Source organism: Balaenoptera musculus, chromosome 9, assembly GCF_009873245.2.
Source record: "Balaenoptera musculus isolate JJ_BM4_2016_0621 chromosome 9, mBalMus1.pri.v3, whole genome shotgun sequence".
In the NCBI taxonomy this organism is placed as follows: Eukaryota; Metazoa; Chordata; class Mammalia; order Artiodactyla; family Balaenopteridae; genus Balaenoptera; species Balaenoptera musculus.
Genome location: NC_045793.1, coordinates 86,585,982 through 86,613,573, shown reverse-complemented (window position 1 = coordinate 86,613,573; position 27,592 = coordinate 86,585,982). Strand labels below are relative to the sequence as shown.

Sequence of the window (27,592 nt, the reverse complement as noted above, 5' to 3'; positions counted from 1 at the left end):
AACGTTGTAAATCAACTATACTCCAATAAAATTTTTTAAAAAAAAGCAAAGCTGCTTTGAATGAAACAGAGGTGTGGGTATGAGGTAGTACTCAGGTTCCTGCTCACTTTGTCACCATCTATTTTCGCAGCTTCCATTCCTACCCTAGGTGAGTCTTTGGAGTCCTGAGGATTATCTACAATCTTTTCTATATGATAAAAAGGCATCTGGGGGATAGGGCCATGTCTTCCATCCTGTTCCACGATACTCCCTTTGCTATCTGAAATTCTTCCTCTCTTTCCTGATAGCAACCTGTTGAAAGTACATCAGGACCCCACTCACATATCATCTTCTCTAAGAACTCTCTCCAAGACAAAACTAATCTTCCTTATGGCAAACGATCGGTGCTTCTATTATAGCTATAGGGACTGCTAGTCTCAGATATTCTGAAACATTCCTGATTTCTAATATTAGATCCTAATATGCTCTTGGATTCATTTATTTGTCAGATCACACTTCAATTTTTGGCTTGGAAAATATTGTTATGATAATTACAGCTCTTACTGCATCCAACTTTGTCACTGAGTTATTGATCCATGTAGTTGTCATGAAGTATGTATTTCCAAAGAACAGGGATTGGGTCATGTCATCAAAATCAATCATTATTCCTCTTCCTCTCTCTCTTTTTCATCATCATCCTTAAATAATTTATGGATGACCGAGAACACACCAGGCAGTGTTGTGCACTTACATTAATTATCTCATTTAATTATTTAAAAAACTCTTCAAGGTATGAAGATGTCTTGATCTCCATTTTGTGATGAGGAAGTTGAGGTTACTCAGCTAGTAAGTGACTAAGCTGGGATCTGCCCAAATCCAGGCTCTTTCCCTTATGCTACTCTGCCACCCATAGTGCTTCCCAGTGTTTCTCTGCATGTTCTAGAAATGCTTATTCTGGGAAATACTGAATAAATACGTCCTCAATTGCTCAGAATTGAAAGCATGGAATAAGCACACATGACTATATTGAAGCTGGTAACTGAAGTATTTCCCTTTCATGCTTGCATGATTTAGAAAAGAACTTTATACTTGTATTTAGTGTCATCTTAACTCACTCTGGTGGTTGAAAAGCAAAGCGAACCCATTGAAATTTTCATTTTACTGCCAGTCTGTGGTTAAGGAAACTGGCACCCCAGAACACAACAGATACTTCTCCACGATTTATGATGTCTGAGCCATGCTGAATTATCTGAATGCAGGCTGGGATCAGTTCCACACTGTGGAAGGAGGCCTGTCCCTGGCTTCCTACAATACTTCTGGAAGGTGTACTATTAGGCTATTGTGGGCCAAAACAAAACTGGCTGGCCATTGACAGTGTTCCCTGATATCTACGAGTTCCAGTCTCTGGCTGTGCATATGAAGAATAGAGCAGGGGAATAGCTTATGAGAACATCTGCAGAGGATGGGATGGGGAAGGGGAAGTATCCTATAAAATGGAGAAAAAAGCCATTGTGCTCCTTGCTACAGGGCTTTCTTCCTAGTGTTATCAGAAGCACAGTGTAAGGTCAGGGGCACTGGGAGGTGTCCAACGGCCATGACATTCTGACCCTCCTGAGTACCCACTAGAGAGGAAGTGTTGTGCTAAGACAGTGGAGGATACAGAGATGATTATGATAAAATATCACACCCCAAGGTGTTTACAGTCTAACATACTAAATTAAACTACACACTGAAATGAACTAAGTGCTGTGGTTAAACATCTTTTAGGATGAATCTCTACCTCATACCATATACAAAAACCAATTCCTAAGGGGTTGTGGATTTAACCGTGAAGGGTCCAACTTTAAAACCTCTAGGGCTTCCCTGGTGGTGCGGCGGTTGAGAATCTGCCTGCCAATGGAAGGGACACGGGTTCGAGCCCTGGTCTGGGAAGATCCCACATGCCGCGGAGCAACTAAGCCCGTGAGCCACAACTACTGAGCCTGTGCATCTGGAGCCTATGCTCCGCAACAAGAGAGGCCGCGATAGTGAGAGGCCCGCGCACCGCGATGAAGAGTGGCCCCCGCTCTCCACAACTAGAGAAAGCCCATGCACAGAAACGAAGACCCAACACAGCCAAAAGTAAAAATAAAATAAATTAATTAAAAAAAAAAATTAAAACCTCTAGAAAAAATATGACCGTAAGATAGGAAAGGATGTCTTAAATCACCAAAATGCAAATAATACAGAATATTGATAAATTTGATTATGTAAAATTTAAGAATCTGATTTCATCAAAAGGGGTCATAAAGGAGAGAGAGCTGCCACAAACTGGGAAAAGATATATGCAATGCATGTAACCAACAAAAATACAATATCCATCATGTATAAAAATCAATAAGGGAAAGACAACAATAACAATAGAAATGTGGGCAAGAGACATCAACACACATATCACAGAAGAGGAAAATGAATAACTCAGACACATAAAAAGATGTTCATTAGTACTCTGGAAGAAAATTAAAACCATAACGATGTAGCATTTCACATCTACTACACTAACAGAAATTTAATATTGATTTTATATCAAATTTTGACAAGGATATAAAGCAACAGATCATATACTGTATGTAGGAGTAAATATATTAATACAAACACTTCGGAAATTTTTCTGGCATTATTTAGTCAATTTGAAGTTGCCCAGATCCCAGGACTTTGCAAATCTACTCCTAGGAATAGATTCAGGAATTTTTCCTGAGAGACAATGTTGCACATGTGTACCAGGAGGCCTTTAAATGAAATGTTCATAATGGTGATGTTTCTAATACTAAGAAATTGGAACCACCCCAATGCCCATCAACAGGGAATAGATAAATAAATTCATATTCGTATTATAGGAAACCAGGCAGTAGTGAACATGAATAAACTACAGTAATACACATTAACATGGGTGACATTCACAAACTATGTTGAGCTAAAAAAGTCAAGAAAATATAAAAAAATATAATTCTATGTTGGTAAAGTTCAAAAACATGTGAAATGAAACAGTATATTGTTGAGGGGTATATCCACATGTGGTAAACTATAAAGAAAAGCAAAGGAATGATAAACACAGGTTTCAGGAGAGGAGTTACCTGAGGCAGATAGAGGAATGGAGGGAGAGGAGATAGAGAAGGCTTTAAATATATTGGCATTGCTCTATTTCTTAAGCTGGGTAGTGGTTTGTGGGTACTTATATTTTATCATTGTTGTTTAAACTGCACATATATATTCTATAATCTCTTTTCTACTTTACAATATTTCATAATAAAAAAATATATTCAAAAGTGTGTGATGGGAGTACTTTATCTGAATGCGGGTGGGAGTGGGAGTGGGAGTGAGAGGTAGGACTTGGTGAAGGCTTCATGAACTGGTTCCTGAAAGATGAGTAGGGTTTTAAGGATCGACATGGACAGAGAGGAAATTCCACTTGGTAAGAAAAGGATGAGGAAAGACACGAAAGTGTGAAATGGCACTGCGTGTCCTAGAAGTAGCCATGGTTGGAGTATAAACTGGGGGGATAGAGTAGCTTGTAAAGAAGGAAAACTGTATTAGATCAGACTGTAGAAGACCTTCCAAAAAAAAAAGAGAGAGAGAGACCATACACAAAACAATTAAAAACAAACAAAAAAAATTTTTTAACACACTTAGATCTAACCCTGCAAGCAAAAGGAGGTTACTGAAAACTTTTGAGGAGACAAGATATTTGATTACACCTGCAATTTAGGAATATAATTTGGGTGGCAGTATGAAGCATGAACGGGAGAAATTAGAGACAAGTGGGACCCACCTGGATACTGGAATAGTTCAGGCTAACAAAGATGAGGGCGCATATTGTGACAGTGGCAGTGAAATGAAAGAAGAGAACACATAATTTGGCATCTGACATAAGTTTCCTTAATGTAGATGTCCATTTCCAGAAAGACAAAGATTGAGGCTGTGTGTCCTGGCTTCCTTCAGGCCATCCCCTGCTTGAGACCCAGCATACTCCTGAGTTAAGTAGCTAATTCCAAGCAGTGACTCAGCAGTTTGCTCTCCAATTCCCTTTGATATCAGATACACTTCCCATTTTTCCTTGCCCTTTCTCTTTGGAGCTAGGAAGGCAATATTTAAAAATGACCCAATATTCAATATTCATTAATATTACTTCTCTTTGCTTCCTTACATTTGACCTTAACTTTCCTTTCTGGGCTCAATCATTCTTCTCTCAAGGTCTCCTACAAAGCAAAGTCATGCTAATAGGTTGAGGAGTCTCCTTTTCTTCCTGCAAGAGACTAATATTGCTGACAGTGTCCTAGTGGTGTAGTCATCCTTTTGGCAGATAATTACACAAAGACATGAGACACTAAGATAGCATCACGTCAAGAAATGCTGGCTTGTTTGAAATGGAAAATGAGTGCCTTGCATGTCCAACAGGCAGCTGGAAATTCAGGTTAGGCATTTAGAAGGGATGTCAGTCCACACCTCCCAAAGTTAGCCAATAATGAGACAAGACTGCCTTGCAGATTGTGCTGTTTTATACAGGGTCAAGAGGTAGTGGATCCCAGTATAGGGAAGAAGTGCTTCTTGAAAAACAAGTATCCTGTCAAGTTGAATCAGCCAGGAGTCAGACACAGTAACGATCTTTTCATCCCAGAGAAGGAGGCAGCAATGTTCCGCAGGCAGGAACAGAGGCCGTTTCTTTGTTCAGTAGCGCAGGTGCCGGGAAGCAGCCCCAGGGAAAGAACGGGCTGTGGTATGAGGATGCTGTTTTGCCAAAGGGGTGACACACCGGGGCACCTCAGAGAAGAAACGTGAATGGCCTGGAATCACATTTGAAGAATAGAACACCTGGCTCTTGATAGCTTCTGAATTGCTCTGCTGTGCAAACAAAATCCTATGCGAATCAGGATCAAGATGTATTTCACGCCCATTTTCTGATTAAAACTGAGAAGTGGAACGGTAGACAGAGCAAACCGAGTGACTCTCTATACACCCAGCAGAAGAGCTTTAGGTCCGGGGGAGAGATAGGACGACAAAGAACTTCAGGCAGACCGCCAGTGTGCATGAACACTGGGAAGACATTTCGTAAAAATGAAGAGGAAAGAAATCTTGATTTATTCTCACATAAAGACAGAAGGGATGGCTTAGTATAAAAGAGGAAACTATTCTCACAGATCCTCCCCTCACTGAAGAGGCAAATAAAATGTGTTTGTCAGACCACAGCAGTGGTTTGTAAATGTTCTCATTCTTTTCCATAGACAAAAAAAAAAAAAAGATGAATAATTAAAATGCAAAGATTCTCGTCACTTCTAATTTATTCAGTTTCTTCTGTGTCTTTCCCCACCAAGATGCAATCCTAACACTAACCCTTTGATTCCTTACCAAACCTTTAACTAGCCCTCATGGGAAGCTGCTTTTGAAATGGTTCAAAGTTGGGCATCCAATAGAAGAAGAAACAGAGCAGAGAAATGGAGCCCTCCCCCTGTGGGATAATGAACCTTGAATAATTGACAATGGAGTCTAGCGCCAGTGGGCCGGCTCCGCTGCCTACGGTTCCCTTCCTTCTCTAATCAAGGCAATGCTCTCCCTCATTCCTGAAAGGAACTCGTGTAGCACCTTTAACACAGTGTTCATAGGTCAGACTCTGAAAAGAGAAAGGTAATGGATTTGATCTTTGTGAGAGGTTTTTCTTTTCCTTCATAAAAGGCACGGAGCAGAATCAAACAATACAGGAAAAACCTCACATTTGCAGATGGTCTGAAGGGTGATTCAGAGTGATGGCTGAGAGACAATGGGTGGCTGAGTGACACGGGCTGTGATGACACGTAAAGGCTCACGCTTTACGCAGGGATAAGTTTTCTGTGTTTACTGAGTGTCAGCACCCGGAGGTGATGAAACATTGGGTAGGTGATCTTTGCAATGCAGGGTCCCTGAAATGATCTACCCGAGCCCAGACAATTGCTTTGCTCCTCCAGCTGGACTGCTTTATTCCTCTCTTAAGCACTTGTTATCTCTCTTCTCTCATGCTTTCGATTTTATCAACTGCTTACCTCATTTATCTGCATTGACCTCATGGGACTCAGCTCTGCAGAGTCTGAATATTCTGCTAAGCTCTGGTTTTCCTATCATTTGACCAATTGCACTGCTCCCCTGTGGACCTTTTCTAATAGGCTCCAGCACACCTGTCTTGTAACCCTTTATTCTGCCATGTTTTGCATACCTCATGCATTTGAAGTTCTTCATTATTTCCTGTTTGACCTTCTTTTACTTTATTTTCCACTCTCACCTTGTCATTCACATTTGGTGACAGGGAGTTTACAGATGAGGAAAACAAGGTGTGAACTGTAATATAGTTTAAAGATTAAAGGCATTTAAAAAAATGTTAGGCACAGTAAGGTTTTACATATACTATCTCACTGACGCTGCAAAATCTATAATAATTAAACATAGCCCAAAAAGGATGGTGCATTTACAGTGAGGCACTAGGGCATAAAAAGCTCACCGTGAGTTAGACTGAATTTGTCCCTTGTATTCATATACTTAGTTATCTGTGCAATCCCACGCCCTGGTTCATCAGGAGCCTTTGTGGCCATGTACTTACTGAGCCTACCTGTCCTGTTCTGCATGTCAAAGGCTTCTTTTCGTGCATTCATTCAGCAGTAAATATTCACTGAGCACCCACCACGTGTCAGGCACAGCACAGGGCACAAGGGTACAGTGGGGAGCACACAGCAACATCGTTCCCGCTCTCACAGAGCTTACACTCTGGAGAGGCAGACTTCATAACATAATCACACACGTAAATGTAAAATGAGCACCATGAAAGACGCTATGAAGCAGATGTGAGAGCCTGTGACAGGCGGATGTGACCTGATTGGAGAGGGGAGAAGAAAAGCCTTCTCTGGGGACGAGATGCTTGTGCTGGAGTGAGAAGGACAAGGAGGAGATAACCGGGTGACGAGGAGAGGGAAGCACGTGACCTATCAGAGACTGAGAGAGCCCGGTTGCCGGTTTCATGGAAAGCGGGGGAGTCCGGGTGCGCCGAGCTGGGGAGGGAGGCAGGGCCGGAACGTGCAGGGCATGGACAAGCCTCGCGACGGGTCTGCTCTTTACCCTGAAAGAAATGGGGTGCCGCTGAAGGGTTTTAAGCAATGGGCAGATAGACCAGATCTGTGTTTTGAAAAGGAGCCACTTTATCTAACAGACTGGGTGAGGGGGGGAGGTAAACACACGTTGATTTGTGTATCAAAGCTTTCACAGTCTCTTGACATACACACTTAAAAAATGTATTCTGTATCTCCAGGCTTAGAGTACTGAGTATTTTAATAGAAGTACAGGTCTTGGGGAGAAGGAAGGAGAGAGAAAGGAGGACGCTCAGGAATATTGAAGCAGGCACTTTACCCTTCCTGGAAAATATTATCCCATTTTACAGATGAGTAAAATTGACTCTGTTAAATAACTTATGGGATATGTGGACATGTTATCATTCTGCGGGTTGCTAGGGTTGATTTAATTGGTCCTGCTGGCTAGGAGGACACTTTCTCCCTCTCTACCCTATGTGCATGCCCCTGAAGCTGCCCACAGGAGGCCTGGTATTTGGTTGATGCCATAGGGCAGCTATAAGCCCTTGATGGGGTAACTCATCCAAGGTCAGAGCTAGATAGCCAGTGAGTTGTTGAGCCGGTGTTTGAATATCAGGTCAGGCTCCTGCCATTTTGACTACCACATATTTCCTTATAAGGGAGGAACAGACTGAGGAAAAAGGAAAGGGACCAAGATAGGGATTGGCCTATGAAGTCACTAAGACAGGTAAGAACTTCCCTCTAAGCTGGTCTTCAAGCTAAGGAAGAAATCAAGCGAACTTAAGAGACAATGAAAGTATCTTAGATTAGGTGACTGAAAACAAATGAAGTGAACGTAGTTCTTTTTTTTTTTTAATTTAATTTGTTTTAAAGATTTTTTTTTGATGTAGACCATTTTTAAGGTCTTTATTGAATTTGTTACAATATTGCTTCTGTTTTGGTTTTTTGGCCGCAAGGCATGTGGGATCTTAGCCCCGTGACCAGGGATCAAACCTGCACCCCTTGCATTGGAAGGCGGAGTCTTAACCACTGGACCACCAGGGAAGTCCCGTGAACATAGTTCTTAAATGTATGTCAATGACCAGAGATAGACTCTTCAAACTGAGATAGGCCCATGGATAGGTGTATCTCACTATTTTTAACCCAACTTTCTCCCGCACTGGGAAATTCTGTGTGAGAGTCTCTTGTTGCTAAGGGAGACAGCCTCCCTGTTTTGTTTTTCCTCACTCGAGGGCACACTCATTCAAGACGGTATGTCATGCCATTCAAACCCAGTGACGGGATATGAGCAAGATGTGAAAAGGGCTCCTCCCCAAATTCAGGCAGCTGGCAGGCCCACACATTCATGGGCCAGACAAGCAACTCAGTCTGTGGAAGACAAGGTGGGATTCTTCTGAGTGGTCACCAGGAGTCTGCACACTACTAAATGTGTCCCCTCCCAGAAGTGATTTCTCCAAGATCTGGTGGGAAATGACAAACACGAAGTAATCTGGGCCATCAAAATAAGTTTTCTAGGAGTGAAAACCATCTTTAAAATTTCAAATACAAAGAGGAGGCACAAGATCAAAATTTTACATAGAGTCTCCTCACCATGAACATTTCTGAGGCATTTCAAGCATTTCTGCATTAGTCTCTCCTAAAAGTACACCAGTGCACACTACAGCACTTCTGATTGCCTGTGCTGGGTCCCCAGACCCTGCTGGTATAGGAGCTGCTTCCCCCTCCCTGCCCTCAGCCATTCCGCCTTCCCCTTGCTCTAGGATCTGTTTACAACAGATGACAGAAATGGTGTAGCTGTGAACCTCACATTGTCTACAGACTTGTTTGTTTGGCCTGTGCAGCTTTTTTAAGTGAAAAAAAATTTTTTTCAAATCTGGTTAATTCTTTAAAATACAGATTTTTGCTTTCTCTTGAAACTTCAAAGACTTAGAAGAAGGAAGCCAGAGTTCCCATGGATCCACAGTTGGCCTGGGTAGTAGAGACTGCTCCTCAGGAGGGTCAAGGGCCCTCCACTCTTTTTTTTTTTTAATTTATTTTTGGCTGTGTTGGGTCTTCGTTGCTGCACACAAGCTTTCTCTAGTTCTGGTGGGCACGGGCTACTCTTCGTTGCGGTGCGCGGGCTTCTCACTGCGGTGACTTCTCTTGTGGAGCACGGGCTCTAGGCACACAGGCTTCAGTAGTTGTGGCACGTGGGTTCAGTAGTTGTGCCCTGCTGGCTCTAGAGCGCAGGCTCAGTAGTTGTGGCGCACGGCCTTAGTTGCTCCGTGTCATGTGGGATCTTCCCGGACCAGGGCTCGAACCCGCGTCCCCTGCATTGCAGGCGGCTTCTTAACCTCTGCACCACCAGGGAAGTCCGGGCCCTCCACTCTTCACTTGTGTATGTTCCCTGCCTGGTCGCTGCAGGCAGTGAGTTTGTGACCACCCCTCACCTTTGTGAGATTGTGGGCCAAGCAGAGCTGCTACAGTGCTGAGGAGGCAAAGTGTGGCAGAGGGTGAGGAGGAGACCATAATTCTCTCTGCCCAGGACCCAGTAGTGTGTGCATCACAGGGTCTGGACACCTTGGGCCCACCCAAGGCCCAAGCTCTGGAGGCCTCAGGCAGGGCTGTAGCAAGAGCTCATCAGTGGCTTTGTGGGCAGGGGACCCTCACCAGTGGAACTGGAGTTGGAGAGGAAGACAGGCTACAGAGTGACGGCAGCCGGCACATGTAGGTTGCCCTCTGGGGCTCCTACACGAAGACACTGTGAGAGGGAGACTAATTGCCAGCTCTAAGACTGGATATAGTTTTAGCAACCATAATTTGGTCATTAAAGGTAAATGTGACATAAACTTCTGTTTCTAGCAATATGGTGGGTTAGATACCCCGAATAACCTTACCATTGCTGAACAGGCAAGAAACTAAAGAATCCTCTGATGCCAAAAACAAGTGAATGTAGGACTCCTGGAAGGCAAACAAATGCCAAAGGGAGCTTTACCTTCTCCCGGGAAACCTGAGTTTCCATTGTGATGGATGGACATCAAGGATAGAAAATACAGCTTGGGGCTACGAACGAGGAGTCTAATAGGAGACACCTGCATGGACTGGAAACCCAGACTATTCAAAGTAAGGTAAAAGGAATAAGAAGAGCGAGACAGAAAAGGGACAGAATAAAGTGATAGAAATAAATAAAAATATTAGTAATCAAAATTAATATAAATTGACTAAAATGATCTAGTTAAGATACACCGTTAAAAAAACAGAAAAATAGGCTACATAGACCAGAGAAACACATAAAATATAAGGACACAGAAAGGTTGAAAGGTACCCTTACTAATATCAGACAAAACAGACTTGAAAGTAAAAAAGTATTGACAGAGATGTGGTAGGTTGCTGCATAATGATAAAAGACTCAATTCATCTGGAAAATATACCAAATAACATGGCTTTAAAACATACAAAGTAAAGCTTGACAGATGGAAGAAAAATTTCCAAGATCTTTAACAAAAAAAAGAAAAACTTTTAAAGCACCTAGATCAATATTTAACAGATCAAATACATAGAAATTAGTAAGAATATAGAATATTTGAATAATACAATAATCAAGCTTTATCCGATGAATACATCTATAGAATACTGCACTCAGTAATTACAGAATGCACATTCTTTTCAAGCACACACGGATCATATACAAAAAACTGAATACATGTAAAGCCAAAGAGTAAGCCACAATAAATTTGAAAGATTGAAATCATATAGAATATATTCTCTGATGGCAATGGAATTACACTAGAAATCAAGGATAGACAACTAACCAGAAAATCCCCATACTTTTAGGAATAAAAACCAAAAACACCTTCTAAATAATCCATGCATCAAAGAAGAAATAGTGCCATGAATCATAGTGGAAATTAGAATATATTTAGAACTTAAAATAATGAACATACTACATATCAAAACTACAGCCTTAAATTCACACATTATTAATAGAAATAAAGAAAACTTCAGAAGTACTGAGCTAAGAAGCATACAACTTAAGGAGCAAGAAGAATAAGAACAGAGTAAACCCAAAGAAAATGGAGGCAGAGAAATAATAAATATAAAAACAAATGAATAAGCATGAGAACAAAATATGTAAGCTGGTTCATAAAAAGAATAAAAAATGGACAAACCTCTGGCATGATTAATAAAGAAAAACAGAAAGAATACACAAATAAACAATAGTCAAAGAAATGAGAAGGGAACATAAATACAAATGCTTTAAATATTAAAAATATAATAAGATAATATAAAAACTTTGAAAACTAAGATGAAATAAATTATCAGAAAAAAAGAAAAAAGAAAAAAAAAAAGAGAAAAAAAGAAATTTATCAGAATTGACTCAAGAAGAAATAGAAAATCTGAAGAATACCCTAATTATTATAGAAATGTAATGTGGTTTAAAATTTTCACACAAAGAAAATATACCAGACCTGGATGGATTTACAGGTGTGTTCTACCAAACATTCAAGGACAATTCTTAACTTAAACTTCTCCAGATAACAACAGCAATGACAATAACAAAAGGCATTATTCTTTCTCACTTTATAAGGCTAGTATAACACTAATGTTGAAATCATTCACCAACACTACAAGAAAAGAAAATTACAGGCTAATCTTACTCACGAAGATAGCTGCTAATATCTTAAAGGAAATAACAGAAAACTGAATTGAGCAATGCATAAAAAAGATCATCATGAATAAGTATAGCTTATCTGAGGAAATCAAGAATGATTTAACATAAAAATCCATTAATATACTAATAATATTCTTAATCATGTTAATTAGCATATTAAAGGAAAGAGATCATATACTTTCTATGGATGCAGAAATAGTACATAAAATTCAACATGTATTCATAATTAACTCTCTAGCAAACTAGTAATAGAATGGAACATTCTTAATCTGATAAAGGTTATTTATATAAACTCATTCAACATTATGTTTAATGGTGAAAGCATTCCCTTTAAGATTAGAAATAAAATAAGAGGGCTTGTTTGACTACTTCTATTCAGCATCATACTGAAAACCAAGTAAATGCAGTAAAATAAGAAAAAGAAATAAAAAGACTTAAAAGGAAGACATAGAATTCTCATTATTTGCAGAAAATGTGATTATCTATATAGAAAATCCAGAGGAAGTTACAGATAACTAATTTGAAGTAATAAGAGTTTAGTAATTTTGCATGATATAATTGATCAATATACAGAAATCAACTGTCTTTCTTTTCACTGGTAACACAGTTAATTTCAATATTACATTAAAATACAAGAGTAAAAGTAAAACATGCAAATGCCTAGACTCAATCTAGCAAAATATTTACAGGTATGTTATGGAAAAAACTATGAAACTTTATTTAAGCAGTTAATGGAAAATCTAAATAAATGGATTATATCATGTTCACAGATAGAAAGACTCAATATTATAAAGATGTAAGTTTTTCCACATTTATTTATGGATTCTAAGCAATTCCAATAAAATTCCCAATAGGACAAGAAACTTCTAAAATTTTGTACAGAAGGGCAAAGGCCCAAGAACATTCAAACACACCTGAAGAATTAAGATGTGTGTCTGGGGATGAGGGAACAGGCAGTTTCTCCATCAAAACTCAAGACTTATTAAAAGGCAGATGAGTATAGTATTGATGTAGGTATAGACAAATAGACCAGTAGAACAGTATAAGGAATCTATAAACAGACCACTGCATTTAAAGAAATTTTATTTATTATGGAGCTGTCACTGCAGATTGTGGGGAAATGAGAGCATATCCAATAAATGATGCTGTGACAGGTGGTTATCCATCTGGAAAAACTGAAATTGTATTTCTTCCTTTTACTACACAGAGGAATCAATTCTAGGTAATTAAAGACAGATATGAAAAAGCAAAACTATAAAACTTTTAGAAGAAGATGTAGGGAATCTTTAAGAATATGAGTTGGGAAATGATTTTTCAAAGATGACACAGAAAGCAGAAACTATAAAGGAAAAGGTTGATTAAGTCAATTACACTAAAATTAAGACCTTCCGTTTATCAAAGGGCATCATAAAGAAGGTGAAACTACAAGCCATAAGCTGGGGTAAAGTATTTGCAACATGAAAAACTATCACCAGGAACATACAAACACTTCTAAAATCAATATGGAAAGAAGGAATGATTTAACAGAAGATGGGGAAAAGATATGAAGAGGCATCTTTATTTAAGAGGGAAGAAAAAAGTTCAGTAAACCTAAGGAAAGATGATGAATATTATTTGTAATCAAGAAATGCAAATTTAAACCTAAATGATATGTCATTTTCTACCTACCAGAATAAGAATTTAAAAGTCTGAAATACAAAGCTTGTGAGGATGTGTCGTAATGGAAACTTTCACATTGATGGTATGAGTATAAATTTGTACAACCACCTAGGAAAATACTTCTGCGTTATTTAGTTAAGTTAAATATAGGCTCTCCTAGGTATATAGTCTAGTCTACAGAACTTCTTGCATATGTGCAGCAGGAAATATGTACAAGGATAGTATTAGTTGCAAAAAAACTGGAAACAACCCAATGTCCACTAATAGAGAAAACTTCAACTCTCCATAGATAACTAACATAGACTGTAGCATATTCATACCATGGAATAATTTACAGCTTCATACATCAACTTGGATGAGTGTTATGAACATAAAGTATAAAAAGCAAACCACAGAGAAGAACATATACATAGTTGTATAGTATCACACATAGTAAGATTCATTCATATAAAGTTCATTAAGTGTGCAAAACTAGGTGATATAGTTAAGAGGTACATACATATGTGGCAAGACGAAAAGGAATGACCATATTTAGGGTGCTGGTTACTTCTGGAGGCTGGAGAGTGGGAGGAGAATGGAATCATAGGAGACTGGAGATTTTTTTTTTTTTTAACTGTGCTAAGGGTTCATGGGTGCTTGAATCACTGTTAGCATATATACCATTACATACGTTAGAAATATTCTTCTAAATGGTTTTATGTTTAATAAAAACAATATAAAACAGAATACTTTTATTCTGTAGTCACAGGTTAGTCATGTCTGGACCACAGAAGGAGAAGTGAGAAATTTAAAAGAAGCTGCCATCAGGGAATTTTCCTTTTCATTAAAAAAAAAAAAAAAAAAAAAATGGAAAAAAGAAAAAGATGGATAAGCAGTAAATATCTTTTTCACACATTATTCAGTCTTACAAAATGTTGTTGGTGATTCCAGGGCCCATTGCAGGCTGACTTTTGTGTCATGTAAGTTTCAGGAAGAAGATAAACCATTTTATACCAAAGTTTATGCAATGCTAAGTAGGCATAGACAGCTGTTACACAGTTATTAAGGTGATGAAGTTAAAAAGTTATGTTCTTTCTGGGCTTCCCTGGTGGCGCAGTGGTTGAGAATCCGCCTGCCAACGCAGCGGACACGGGTTCGAGCCCTGGTCTGGGAAGATCCCACATGCCACGGAGCGGCTGGGCCCGTGAGCCACAACTACTGAGCCTGCGCGTCTGGAGCCTGTGCCCCGCAACGGGAGGGGCCGCGATAGTGAAAGGCCCGCGCACCGCGATGAAGAGCGGTCCCCGCACCGCGATGAAGAGTGGCCCCCACTTGCCGCAACTAGAGAAAGCCCTCGCACGAACCGAAGACCCAACACAGCCAAAAATAAATAAATAAATAAATAAAGTAGCTATAAAAAAAAAAAAAAAGTTATGTTCTTTCTTTAAAATAAAAAAATATTTTATGGAAATGGGAAAATATTATACTTTTATGGAAACAGGAAAATACCTTTCCAAGAGCAAACTTGATCTCCTTTCAGATGTCTTTTAACTCAACTCTCAATTTTTATTTAAGCACTTTTAGAACTACTATCCCTTCCCTCCAGAAGTCTCCTGATTTCTTAGGAAGCTTCACCAGTAAATTACTTCATATGTTCATTATTCTTTGCCTGTGTTTTCTATTTATTCTCAGTTTTTAATTAGATTATGTCCCTAAGAGTGTTGTGGCAGAGATTTATTCATCAGTTATGAAAATTTTATCCCCCTCAACTTTATTAGACTATTTTACAAACTTAAAAAGTCTTCTTTTTAAAACAGATCCATTACTATTTTCTAATACTTTCTTACACTTTTCCTTGAAATCTGAATGTCATTTGTGTTTCTCTTCTGATATTAGCCTTCTTGAATGACTGAGGATAAGCAATCAGACAAGACGATCATCTTTCTATTTCCCATTCCCCTTATTTTCTACATTTACAGATTGTGTTTTGTTTTGTCTCTTTAACGTTTATTACATAGTATTAATTGATGTTGAAACACTAGCTACTAATTAAAGTCAAAACTTGCTACTCTCTACTTTTTTTTATGAAGTGAATATTTCATGTAATTATGTTTCACATTGTTTTTCTTGGTGTTTATTCTAATTGCACTATTCTATTCAAGTTCTATTTCATGACATGTCATAATATCTAAGTCCCTCTCTCAATATCATAAGTCACTCACAAATTAATACCTCACTTCTTTGTCTTAATAAGAAAAATCAGGGCTTCCCTAGTGGCGCAGTGGTTAAGAATCCGCCTGCCAATGCAGGAGACACGGGTTCGAGCCCTGGTCCGGGAAGATCCCACATGCAGCGGAGCAACTAAGCCCGTGTGCTACAACTACTGAGCCCGTGCTCCACAACTACTGAAGCCTGCACGCCTAGAGCCCGTGCTCCACAACAAGAGAAGCCACGGCAATGAGAAGCCCACTCAAGGAAGAGTAGCCCCTGCTCGCCACAACTAGAGAAAGCCTATGAACAGCAACAAAGACCCAGCACAGCCAAAAATAAATAAAATGAATAAATTTATTTAAAAAAAAAAAGAAAAATCAATTCTACCACCTGAAAAACTGCTCAGATCCTCCCAACAACTCTATATGGTAGATATAATTCTTCCTATTTTATAGGCACTGAGGTTCAACAAAGTGAATTGATGTTTCTAAATTTAATAAAGCAAATGCATCATGTTTGCTTATTTTGGAGGTTGAGAGCAGTGCTGAGGGTTTAGAAGGGATCAACATAGTCATATTTTTAGTAAATCTTTAAATTCATTTATTGTTACGTTTATATGTTTCTGATAAAGGAGGTTCTAGAATCTCTCTTTTAAATAAGCATTGAATTGATCTTCTGAAAAAGATTTTCTTATCCTCTCCCCTGTATCTAGACTTGGCTTGTAAATCTGACCCTCAGAAGGAGCCATTATTTTCCCCACTACTTTCTGATTGTGGTTTGCTGTCGGTACGTTCTCATATTTCGAGGGAACCCATTGATCTTATCAGGATACCTTATCAGGATACTTGTTTCATCAAGTGGAAAGTATTTATTTAACAAAAAAATTGAGTAAACATACAATACTTTCCGAGGAGGAGGAAAAAAATAATTCATGTTCTGTGGGAGTACTTATTAATCAACGTGAAAGTCAGACAGTCTAACTTGCCAAAGATCTCTGCTAAGATTTTTCTCTCTGCTGCAGGTGCCCAGAAAGACTAGAGTGAAATCATTCACCTGGGACTCACTTTTGGGATATGCCTACGTGTCCCTCACCAGATCCATAAAAGAACACCTGAGGTGGGCAGAACTTTGGTATTTCTCTTGGATGCCTAGGATATCAGTTGGATGCCAAAAGACACGCTTTAAAAATACATATCTGTGCCATCACTTCTTAGCATTCCCAATGTGAGAGGGATGTTTTTACACCTCTGTTAGCCACCTCCTCTGACATCCGATTTACCTGGTTTTCTCTGTAATCTTAGCAAAGTCTTGTACTACTAAACAGGCGCATACCATCTCTGTCCTACAACCAAGACTAGCATAAAAGATCCAGGAAAAGTCTCAGATTCAGAGACTAACATCTGGTGCACTAACTCAGTGTCCAAAACTAGCGCTACTTACAGCCCTAATCCACGGGCACAGTAATTCATTAACTGTTACATGAAATGACTTTTCAGAATCACCCAGCTCTTGTGTAGTAATTCTGAGTTGGGCAATTTTACTGTACTGAGTTTAAGACACCCTGCTATTGCCAGGCACTTCCTGGCTTTTCCCTTCTGTGTCTGATCATGAAAAAAGGAAAAACAAGACAAAACAAAACTCTACAGTGTGTTCCAAACTTACTTGATCACAAAGTGTGTGTTTAGTTTGGGCACAGAGGCAATAATGCATTAAGATTGAAGGTGAAGGAATCGCAATTAACACGGAGAAACACGCCTGAGTGTTTTAAAGGTTGGGAAGGACCTGGTGCTAGCTTCTCTTCTTCTTGGGCTTATTTTTAATGTAACCTGTGAATGTCTAGTTCACCTACTTTTCTCAGAAGTCTTGGAACTTTATGAACCAAGCCATAATAGCCATGGAGTGAACAGCTGCCTTATAAACATCATCTGCACAGATATTTAAGATCTATACGTATCTGGGCAACAACGGTATCAAGGGGGAATTTTATAATAAGTTCCTAATTATTTTCATTGTTAAATTCCCAAATTGGTAATCTACATGTTATCGAGTTTATGCATTAAAGTAATCAAACCATTGAGTCATGCAAATATTAATCTATCCTGGTCCTTGCTGAAATAATTTAAACACATCTGTGAATTAAAGGTTATCGCTAATTAGTAAGTACTAATGAAGGTAGAAAAGATTAGCTTGAAATGATTAAATTTGATAATAAACATGAAAACAAGATCTGAATTAGTTATGTGCTATGATCAAGAACAACTGTTGATCTTTAACTCTACAGATACAAAATATTTATCAAATTCAAACAGTAGTTGATACGTTTGTATTATCTAGTAGCACCTTTGAACTTACAGGATGAAGTAGTTTCCTTCCCTGACATGGAGTTTGTCACCCTAGACAAGTTCTCCGTTGATGCCATAAGAATCCATGAGTAACAAAAACCCAAAACAGGGCCTCCCTGGTGGCGCAGTGGTTAAGAATCCGCCTGCCAATGCAGGGGACACGGGTTCGAGCCCTGGTCCGGGAAGATCCCACATGTGGCGGAGCAACTCAGTCCAAGCACCACAACTACTGATCCTGTGCTCTAGAGCCCGCAAGCCACAGCTATTGAAGCCTGCACACCTAGAGCCCGTGCTCCGCAACAAGAGAAGCCACCGCAATGAGAAGCCCTCACACCTCAACGAAGAGTAGCCCCCGCTGGCCACAACTAGAGAAAGCCCCCACGCAGCAACAAAGACCCAACACAGCCAAAAATAAATAAATAAAATAAATAAACTTTAAAAAAAAAAAAAACCAAAACATCTGAATATTAAGTATAACCCTTAAAAGCAGAAAAAAGTCATCCATTCATCCCTGCCAAGTTCCTAGCCTTATTTTAAAAATCAGAGATAATATCAAACAGTAAAATCTGATCCACAGAATTTCTGTGACTTTCAAGTGACTTGTTTTCTTTGAGAATTAAAAGCTAGAGAGAGATATATATAGTAGTCCAAAATAAACACCCATAATATCTAAAACTGGCCATAATAACTCCTTTTGGACAGCTTGTACACAGAAAGAATGTGTTGCTTTGTAAAAATGACATGGAAAATGGTGAAATATTGCTTATTTCTATAATCTTTGACAAGAAGTGAAAATACCATTTTCCGAAACCCAGGTAGAGGACTCATTTTTATCACCTGCCAGAAGAAAAAGCATCTTTCCTAAAATTGAGCACCTGCCTACAGAATTCTAAATCTGTGTTTCCATGGACTTAAGGACCTGAGGTAAACCACTGGAACAGGATGGAAAACTCCCTGCACAGGATCTAGGGGGAGTGAACAAAGCCTGAGCCACACACGTCCTAACTGTGCCGTACCTACGTCATGACAGCTTCCCTTTAGCTCAGTGGTTCCCAAACTTCAGCTGGTACCAGATTCACCTGGAGGCGGATCACACAAACACAGCCTGGTGGCCTCACTCCTAGAGTTTCTGATTCAGTAGGTCTGTGACGGGGCTGGAGAATCTGCGTTTCTAACACATTCCCAGGGGATGCTGATGTCAGGGACCACACTGAGAACTACTGCTCTGGCTTAAATTTTATAAGAAAGAATATTCTTTTTATGTAAGAATACTTCTATATTTAGGCTTCTACGCTTTGGGAGAACTGAATATATTGATTAGCCATTTAGACCATTTGTTATAAAATGTGGCCACCGTTTGGAACCCACACCTCTAAAATCCACTTGTGGGGTAAGGGGAGGTCCCCTCTCACAGGGCTCTGGTCATCTCACTCATGGCTTGTGTGCTGTGTTGTTTTCAGCTGCACTGCAAAGATTAATTTTGTTCTATTGAACCACTTGTGAGTTGGCTTTGCAGCATGTTAAGAAAGTGGGAACTGGGAGCCAAGAAACCATGTAGAGACCTATTCTAAAACCACATGTAGAAGGGGTAAGAGGAGGCTGGTGCTGGATCAAGGCGGGGACTGTCAGTCTCTTGAGTCAGCCTTGCCTGGGTTCAAATTCCAACTTGGAAACTTCCCAGTTGTCAAAGGATTGTAAAGGCATGGAGAAAAACAGACACATTTACACTTTCTACTTCTGCACCATGGATGATTCATTGACTCGGAAATGAGACTACAGAAATGGCAGACTGGGTGGTAGGAATAACAGTTGCATTCTACTGACAGGAGCAATCGGTTGGTGAAACTCAGCACAAGAATCTGAAGCTCTAGAACCCAAGAACCACAGCTTTTCTGTATTAACTTAAAGAGCAAGGAGGGAGGACAAGAATAATTCTAGATTTTATTTATAATAACTAACCTTTTTTATGCGCTTACTAGATGACATTTTATGGAGAAAGACTGACTAATGTTCTGTTTTGTTATCAAGTTTTGTTTTGTACCTTTAGAGGAAGAATCAGTTATGTGTCAACCAGATGCCTCAAAGTAACGATTACATTAAAAATCCACCCTCAGCTTAAACTCTAATTGGAAAATTTTCGACTGCTACCATTTTTAAGGACAACATGTATCCAAGAAGCCTCATTCCCCTTTCTCCTGCTTCTTTCTGCCCAACGTCAAAGCCAAAGCCAGTCAACTCAAAAGAAGTAGTCCCAAAGAAACACAAAACCATGTGAAGAAAAAAGCATGAAACTAAAAACAAATTTCAAAAGATTCAATCTCGGATAAAAACTGAATCCTCAAACCACGCGAAAAATTATGCAGCCATGTTTCCATTTCAAGCTATTTCTTAGATTTCTTTACTTTGTTTTCTTTAGTTTGTTCTTTAGAGAAACGTATATATATATATACGTATACATACATATATATATAAAACACCATCTCGAGAGTTTTCAATTAGAAGCCATAAGAAGGAAAATGAGAGATAATTCTTAAACAATGGGCAAACCTTTAGAAAACCGGATCATGAAATGGAAAGAAGGCAACACCTGCAACAAGTCAGTTTGCTTAACAGCAGGTCTCACTGCTCCTCCAACACCGCAATGAGCGTTTCTTTCAGAATTAAGCGATTCTATAAAAAGAGAACATTCTTACCCTCATCCTTCCATTTCTTATTGCTGGCCCATCTTCTGCCAATCTCAACACGTACAAATCCATTTTGTACTCCCTTCCTCCACGAATACTGAATCCAAATCCTTTGGCTCCTTTCTCCATGTCCACAGTGAAATAATCAAAATCCTTTGGGGTTGGGGAGAAAATGGAATAAAAAATTGTTTAATATCAGAGAAGCTTCCACGGTCTGTCCCTCTGTTCTCCTTCTCTCTCATAGTTAACGTGTTCCAACTGACACGATATCGTGAGGAGTAATGTGATTTCACCATCTAGCAAAATGCAAGACACGATTCCAAAGGTCTGAGCAGATCGGAACACAGTTTCCTCAGTCATTAAAAGAATTGCTGGGTAGCTTGTTTACTTTGGTACTCATCCTTTAGTACTCATCTGTTTACTTGGCAAACATGTAACTATTGCATATAGGCCTGGGTGATATTATCTCTCCTTGGAATTTTCTCATTCACTGCTGTTGAGCACCATAAATAAATGCACCAGAGTTGTGTGTGTGTGTGTGAATGACAGGTCTGCTGATTGGAAACATGAAATAAATGCACCGGGATGTTTGAGGTACCTGGGGCTGCCTGTAGTCTGACAGAGGGAACTGCCTGGTGTCAGGGGAGGGCTGCCTGTAGTCCAAGGGCGGGGCTTGCAGATAGTCCCCTCCTGGGGGCTGCCGGTAGTCCAGTGGGGGCTGCCTGTAGTCCGTGAACGGAGGCTGTCGGATATCTGGTTTCACATCTTGCCTTGCTTTTACTTCTGACCTGTAACTAAATGAATGGAAATGGTACTTGCTTTGGTATCTCAGCATTCTAAGGAGATTAGAATGACTTTAGGACCTCCAGGCGTGTAGAGGCCACACCTCTTGGTGGTCCTTTTCACGTTCAGGATTATGAGAAGATTCAATAAATAAGTATTTTTAAAAAATCTTTGACAAATGCTATACGGTATACTTTTCATTTGGCTCCTTAGGAAATCAAGGTAAAAGTGATGGTCACTTAGAACTTTGTGGAAAAGGACTTATGGATAACCTTCTCTGACTTTGCTATTTAAAAACTGTGCAACTGCAGCAAATCTAGGAACTCACACACTTACATCCCCAAACAACAGTCTGTCTTAATATCAGTAAACGAATTGTTTCAATTTTTCTCTCTCTCTCTCTCTCTGACACACACACAGCATCCGGTTACTTCATGAAAACATGATTGAAGTGATCTCTAAATTCTCTATAAATAGCTAACTAAAGGCTGTTTTAACCTGTTAGCTTGGGGCTTTTTGAATATCTTACAGAGGTTAAAGGAGTGAAAGTAAGGTATAATCACCAACTACAAATCAAGCAGAAAGTCATTGGGTCATTGCTAAAAGTAGAAACATATTACACGGAGGTTTAAATACTAGACTATAACTCTCAGGCTTAGTATCAGATACTATCATGGTCATTAGACAGAAGGAAAGGCAAAAGTGTTTATGTCGAACACTTGTCTTGTTCTTGTTTCTAGATATTATTTCTTGTTTCTAGTTATTAATAAATACAGAGACCAAAACTAATTGTTTAGTTCTGTTTTGTGAATCCAAATTGCTCTAAACTGAGGGGCTTCCAGGGCCAAAAAAGGGCTAAAGTAGCCAATACCTACCATTACGGGATCATTAATAAGATAAACTGAAAAAAATTATCACCATAATATAGAGGCCACTTAACTCTGTAGTTCATTGCCTGTTGCCATGACAACACTCTATATAATGACCTACTTAGGGATACAGGTCGATTAGAAAAACACATTCACACACTGATAGTGTATGGCAATAGATGTGTTTATTTGGGGTTTTGAAAGGGGGTTAGAAATGCAGTTATTTTAATAACGCTTTGAGTAGTTCCCATTTGTTACTTAACTTGCAGAAGGGACACATTCCTTTTGTGAGATGCATCATTTAGGCTTTGTTTATACCTCAGCAAGCTGTCCACTCACCTACTGAGAGTGTGCATTCTGAGAATAGAATTATTTAAAATACGCTTTGAATAAGATGCTTAACTAGGCAAACGTATGAATTAAACAAAAGGAATTGGACTGGGTGACATTTGTTGGTGTGTATCGGCTCCTTTTTAGAAATCGTGTGCTTGGTGGTTTAGATGTCACATTGTTTTAAGTTATAGCACAGTCACTTTATTTTCATTATCTCTGTGGTACTGGTATGGAATATCCATTATAAGCTTCCTTTCCAACCAGATGTGTCATGAGGTAGAGCAGAAGAGGGTGAGATGTTAAGAGTCTCCCCAGAGCCTTAGAAACAGGGACAGTTAGAACTTGTAACAGCAGTCATCCAAGCCTGCCTCTGAGCATTCACATTTCATTCAACAGTGCCACGTGCAGGATTTTATGTTGAAGAAGAATTCTGTAATAAGGAAAATATACTTAATTTTTATGAGTGTTGTTAACTTTTAAGTGAATGATACACTAGTTAGGGCAAAAGTTGTTACTCTGAATTTGTGAAACACTTTATTTTAAGGAAAACTCAGGATCATTGAAAACAAACAAACAAACAGCCTCTTAAAAGTTCCTTTACTTATGAAAGGTTCGTAGGTTGTATATCAGTATAACTCTTCGTAGCTATTAATTCCACTATTAAAGAGACTTTAGAGATGATAAAACCAGATTGCTAATGGTAAATTCTAGCAGAGTTTTATGGTATGAATAAGTTCCAGAATCAAAAAATGCTGCCCATGTGGTAGGGGATCTTACGGTGGGATTTTGCCTCATGTGGGCCTTTCAAGAATTGCTTCCAGCTTGCAGCATCTAGTGCACAAAGTCTATGAAAGAAGTCAATTTCCAATGTTTTCCACTAATCTTGCTATTTAAAAGAAGTAAATGATGATTGCCTTTGCTGGGAAGGTGATTTCTGCTATTTATACTTAGTTTCTGAATATATTACCCAAGGGCTGTTTGTTGTTTTCAAAAAATGCTTCTCCTTGAACAGGGTTTTGCTTATGTTCATATTAAAATTATTTTGTTTCCTGAGCACGCACCAAAAGGATGTTAAGAGACAGAGAAATGAGTAGAGGTGTGCAGAGTGTCAGGAGGAAGCCAATTCAAGAGTAAATAAGACAGGATAAAATATTCACTTCTCCTAACTCATAAGATAAAAATTTGCGAGCAGATTGTCACTTTATTTTATCCCACTTTAACATGGAAACTGGCTCAATTTGACATGTAGGTGGGCACTTCTTGTACAAATGAATTAATAGGAAATTCATACTGTGTGCTTGGCATACAAGCTGTCTTGGAGACATCTGTAGCCTGATCCAGAAAAAGGCAAAGAGTTTCTCTCTGATACCATGACCATCTTTAAATGCAGCTAGAAAAATGGTTCTGGTATCTGTAAGATTATGGAATCTCTTCATTCATTTGGAAAAGAGCCACCTACTAACAACCAAACAGCTAAGCCAGGAAACCTCAGTGCCAGGAAAGGACCCTAGAACAGGAGTGCGCACTTTCCAGGCATTTAATATTACTGAAGCAAAAATAGCTAAGAACTCTGGGTAAATTTGTTGGTAATTCCTAAAAATTTGGATCAGGTCAATCTGTTAATCCCAGAGTCAGGAAATATTTTATCCCACAGTCAGGCAAAACAAAAACAAAGACAAAAACAAAAACAAAAACAAAACCATCCAAAGGCTGTTGCTTCTTTGACAGGGGCCGAGTCCCCCAGTTGTAACCAGTAGCCGATGGGGACAGGATAGTGGCCTTGCCCATTTGTCATTCTCCCCACTGAACTACAACACACTAGGGATGAGATTACCCACCCGCAGGCCAGAAGCAGGAGTCCAATTCCAGGAAAGTTTAACTCTGGAAAGGGAAGACGCCATTGTGGCGGGGAGGTTTAATTGGCAGTGGCAGAGCCAAGAGGAAGTGTCTGAAGCGGGCTCGGGGACTGCTGGAGCACTCAGGTCCTTCCTCCTAAATCTAAAGTGAATCCCGGGGAAAGCCAGTGCAATGTGTCCAAACAGCACATGGTGAAAGCAAATGCATCTGGGGCTTATTACTGAGGCACCCAGGACATATTCCTCTTCTGGACTGTCAAATTCTTGCCTCTGTATCATTTACCTTATGGGGCTTAGTCTTTTTTCTTCCCTGGCCTATATTAAAACCATCAACAGCTGAGGACAATAGATATTTATTTTTCTATGAAAGCAAATGGGAGAAATCAGAATAGAACAGGGCTTCATGGAAAGAACACTTCTGGCACAGGGCAAGTATTGGCTTTGCAACATTGTGAGTGGTAAACCTAGCAAGTTCTGGGACTCAAAAACTGGGTCTCACTTCATCTTCACCAACAGGGGAGGCAGGAGATGGGTAGCAGATGTTCAGAAAACGTTAGAATCACGGAAAGGACCAGTGAGGGTTTTGTTTTCAGAGACGTTCCCGTGGGTTGTTCTATTTTTCTCCTTTGAAAGGGCAAAACCAACATGGGAACATGTCTTCATCTCTTTCTCTAATGGCGCAACCTAACCCAGGCTCCCCGTTACACACATGTCCCAATAAGAAGACAGTGTTGTTTTCCTATGGCAGCCTTTTATTCTGCACTTTCACGGGGCCTGATCACATGAGTTCGTGATGTGAAACGGAAGAATCTCATTAGACCGTGGGCAGGTGGATATAACGTAAAATGCAGTAAAAATACTAACTTACATTCATGCTCACAAATCCTTCAACGTGTCCCACCTCCACACCGCCGCTATTCTCCGAACCATCATGTGCATGGCTCGGTGGACACGGCGGCCACTTCTAACTTCATTCACTGGGATCAGCCTCCAGTGTGCTCTCTACGGGGCCAACTGAGAGATCTTGAAAAGCTAATCCAAGGATGTCAGCCCTCAGCTGAAAACCCTCCAATGACCTCTCACAACACGTACGATAAAGATCAAAATCTTTAACAAACCTCTGAGACCCTTTAGGGCAGTTTCCCACCAGCCTCACTGGCTTCATCTCCAACTATGCTCCCGCCCCTCTCCCCGCACTACACTGGCCTTATTTCCCTCCTTCGTGCTTGCATACCCCCTCCTGCCAAAGGGCCTTTGTATACGATACTGTATATTGTACATATGACTCTGTCTGGACCCTCTTTAACGTGCTCTCCAGCTAGTTAAACCCTACTCATCTGCAATGATGCATCATTTCCTCAGGAAAGCTTCTCTTACTGTGAAGGACAGACACCTGTATTTGCTAATGAAACTACGTTTCTAACATACATACAATCTCAAAATCACACAGAGGCGCACACGGTAATTTCTACATTATGCAAATCTCTCTCCTGCCCGTGACCTGTCCTGTCCCAGACTCTCTCTCTCCCCACTTCCCTCACGACTCAGCAGCAGAAAAGCCAGAGGAGACTTTACCTGTTTTCATGTCCTTGCAGCTGAAGTGGCTGAGGGGGAGCTGGCTGGGCGACAGGACTGTTGGGGGCGGCCGGGCTGGGCTGGGCCAGGGGACTCTGTTGGGCCAGGGGGCTGTGCTGCTGGGCCAGGGGGCTGTGCTTCTCTGAGCTGGGTGCCGAGGCTGGGCTGTTGAGCTCTGCGGTGGGAAACCAAAGAGGCAAATGCAGTCAGGTTGGCATTTGATATAACGGCAGCAGGTGGCCCGAGTTGGTTCCTCTGCCTCCTCACATGACTCAGGGCTTTGGTTCTTCTAGTTTCTGTTAGGCTTTAAGAGAGCAGCTTAAACTTAGCAAGCTCTAAGACCACTCCTGGAATTAGTATTCTTCCATTAATTATGAGGTTGCTGAACAAGGTTATGAACAGAATCTCTCGTCATTTTGTCAGAAGAAAAGATTACCATGAAAAACTTATTAAAACGATGAAAAATAATTCGAAGGAGTAAGCTCTAAAATATATTCTATTTGTTCCAGCATTACTTGCTGCAAGAAAGTGTTTTAGGCACTACTTTTTGGTTGTAATGAGAAGTCCTAACAGTATTCCAAAGTTTGGATAAGGAATTAACTATAAGAAAAGTAAGTGCTTTTCACAATCCTTTCTTCAGTTCCTTGTTAGTCTTATCGCCTAATAACCCTCTGTACTCCATGGTTCTCCGGAAAGAAAAAAGAACACTGGACAGAGGAAGGTTCATAAGTTGTTCTCTGTTAAAACTGCTTCTTGGTCTTTCTTGTTTAGCATCAAATTTTCAACTGAAGTTATCTCTCCATGTTGGAATAAGAGCAGGACAGACATATTTCATACTGGGAAAAGGGAGAAGCAAGAAGTCTTTTGTGACCGATTTTGCTTAGAGTTAACTTCTGTTGAATATTTTATACATAATGTTGTCTGCAGATAACAAGTTAAAAATGGTCTTTTTTTTTTTTTTTGGCTGGGTGACAAAAAAGAAGTGATCTATTAGCATTCCCTTATAAATCACTCTCCCCTTTCTTTGCTCTCACCCTAAATTTTAAAATTTCTTCTCCACTTGTATCAGGGTTTCTCCACCTTGGCACTACGGACACTTGGGGCCAGATAATTCCTGCCGTGGTGGGCGGTCCTATGCTCTGTAGGATGTTTACAGAGCAGCATCCTTGTAACCTCTACCCACTACACACCAGTAGCACCCCCGGCCCAATCATGACAACGAAAAACATCTCCAGACATTGCCAAATGCCCCTTGGGGGGAACAAAATCACCTCCACTGAGAATCACTGTTTTATATTTAAAGTCAGGTGGCTGTTTGATGCCTGCTTGTTAGATAGTCCCCAGAGGAAAGGAGGAGACGGAGTAAACCAGAGGGGACAGAGGTGAGTGAGCCCATCCTTCTCCATGTGGGCACTGTGGTCCACTCACCAGCGAGCGCCAGAGGCTGAATTCCCAAATGTCATTAATGAGCCAGCAGCTAGTAATGAACCCACTGTGCCCGGAAATGGTGAACTGCTGGTGAATCGGTGCTCAGAGAATTCCACGGCCCCTTGAGGCATGGCTGTGAGGTGTGATGTGCACTACTCCTC

General features: G+C 40.0%; 1 protein-coding gene across 9 annotated transcripts in view; it reads right to left on the bottom strand.

Moving 5' to 3' along the window:
- MAGI2 (membrane associated guanylate kinase, WW and PDZ domain containing 2) overlaps window positions 1–27,592 on the bottom strand; it is a 1,338,650-nt gene that overhangs the window by 82,316 nt on the left and 1,228,742 nt on the right. For 8 of the 9 annotated variants that reach the window (XM_036863218.1, XM_036863221.1, XM_036863219.1 and 5 more), the window contains 3 exons: window positions 26,004–26,178; window positions 21,186–21,381; window positions 20,597–20,740 (listed from right to left, as the gene is read on the bottom strand). In XM_036863218.1, coding sequence (XP_036719113.1) covers window positions 20,597–20,740; window positions 21,186–21,381; window positions 26,004–26,178 — 515 coding nt within the window. The remainder of the gene's footprint in view (window positions 1–20,596; window positions 20,741–21,185; window positions 21,382–26,003; window positions 26,179–27,592) is intronic. The other variant, XM_036863220.1, reaches the window with a different exon arrangement.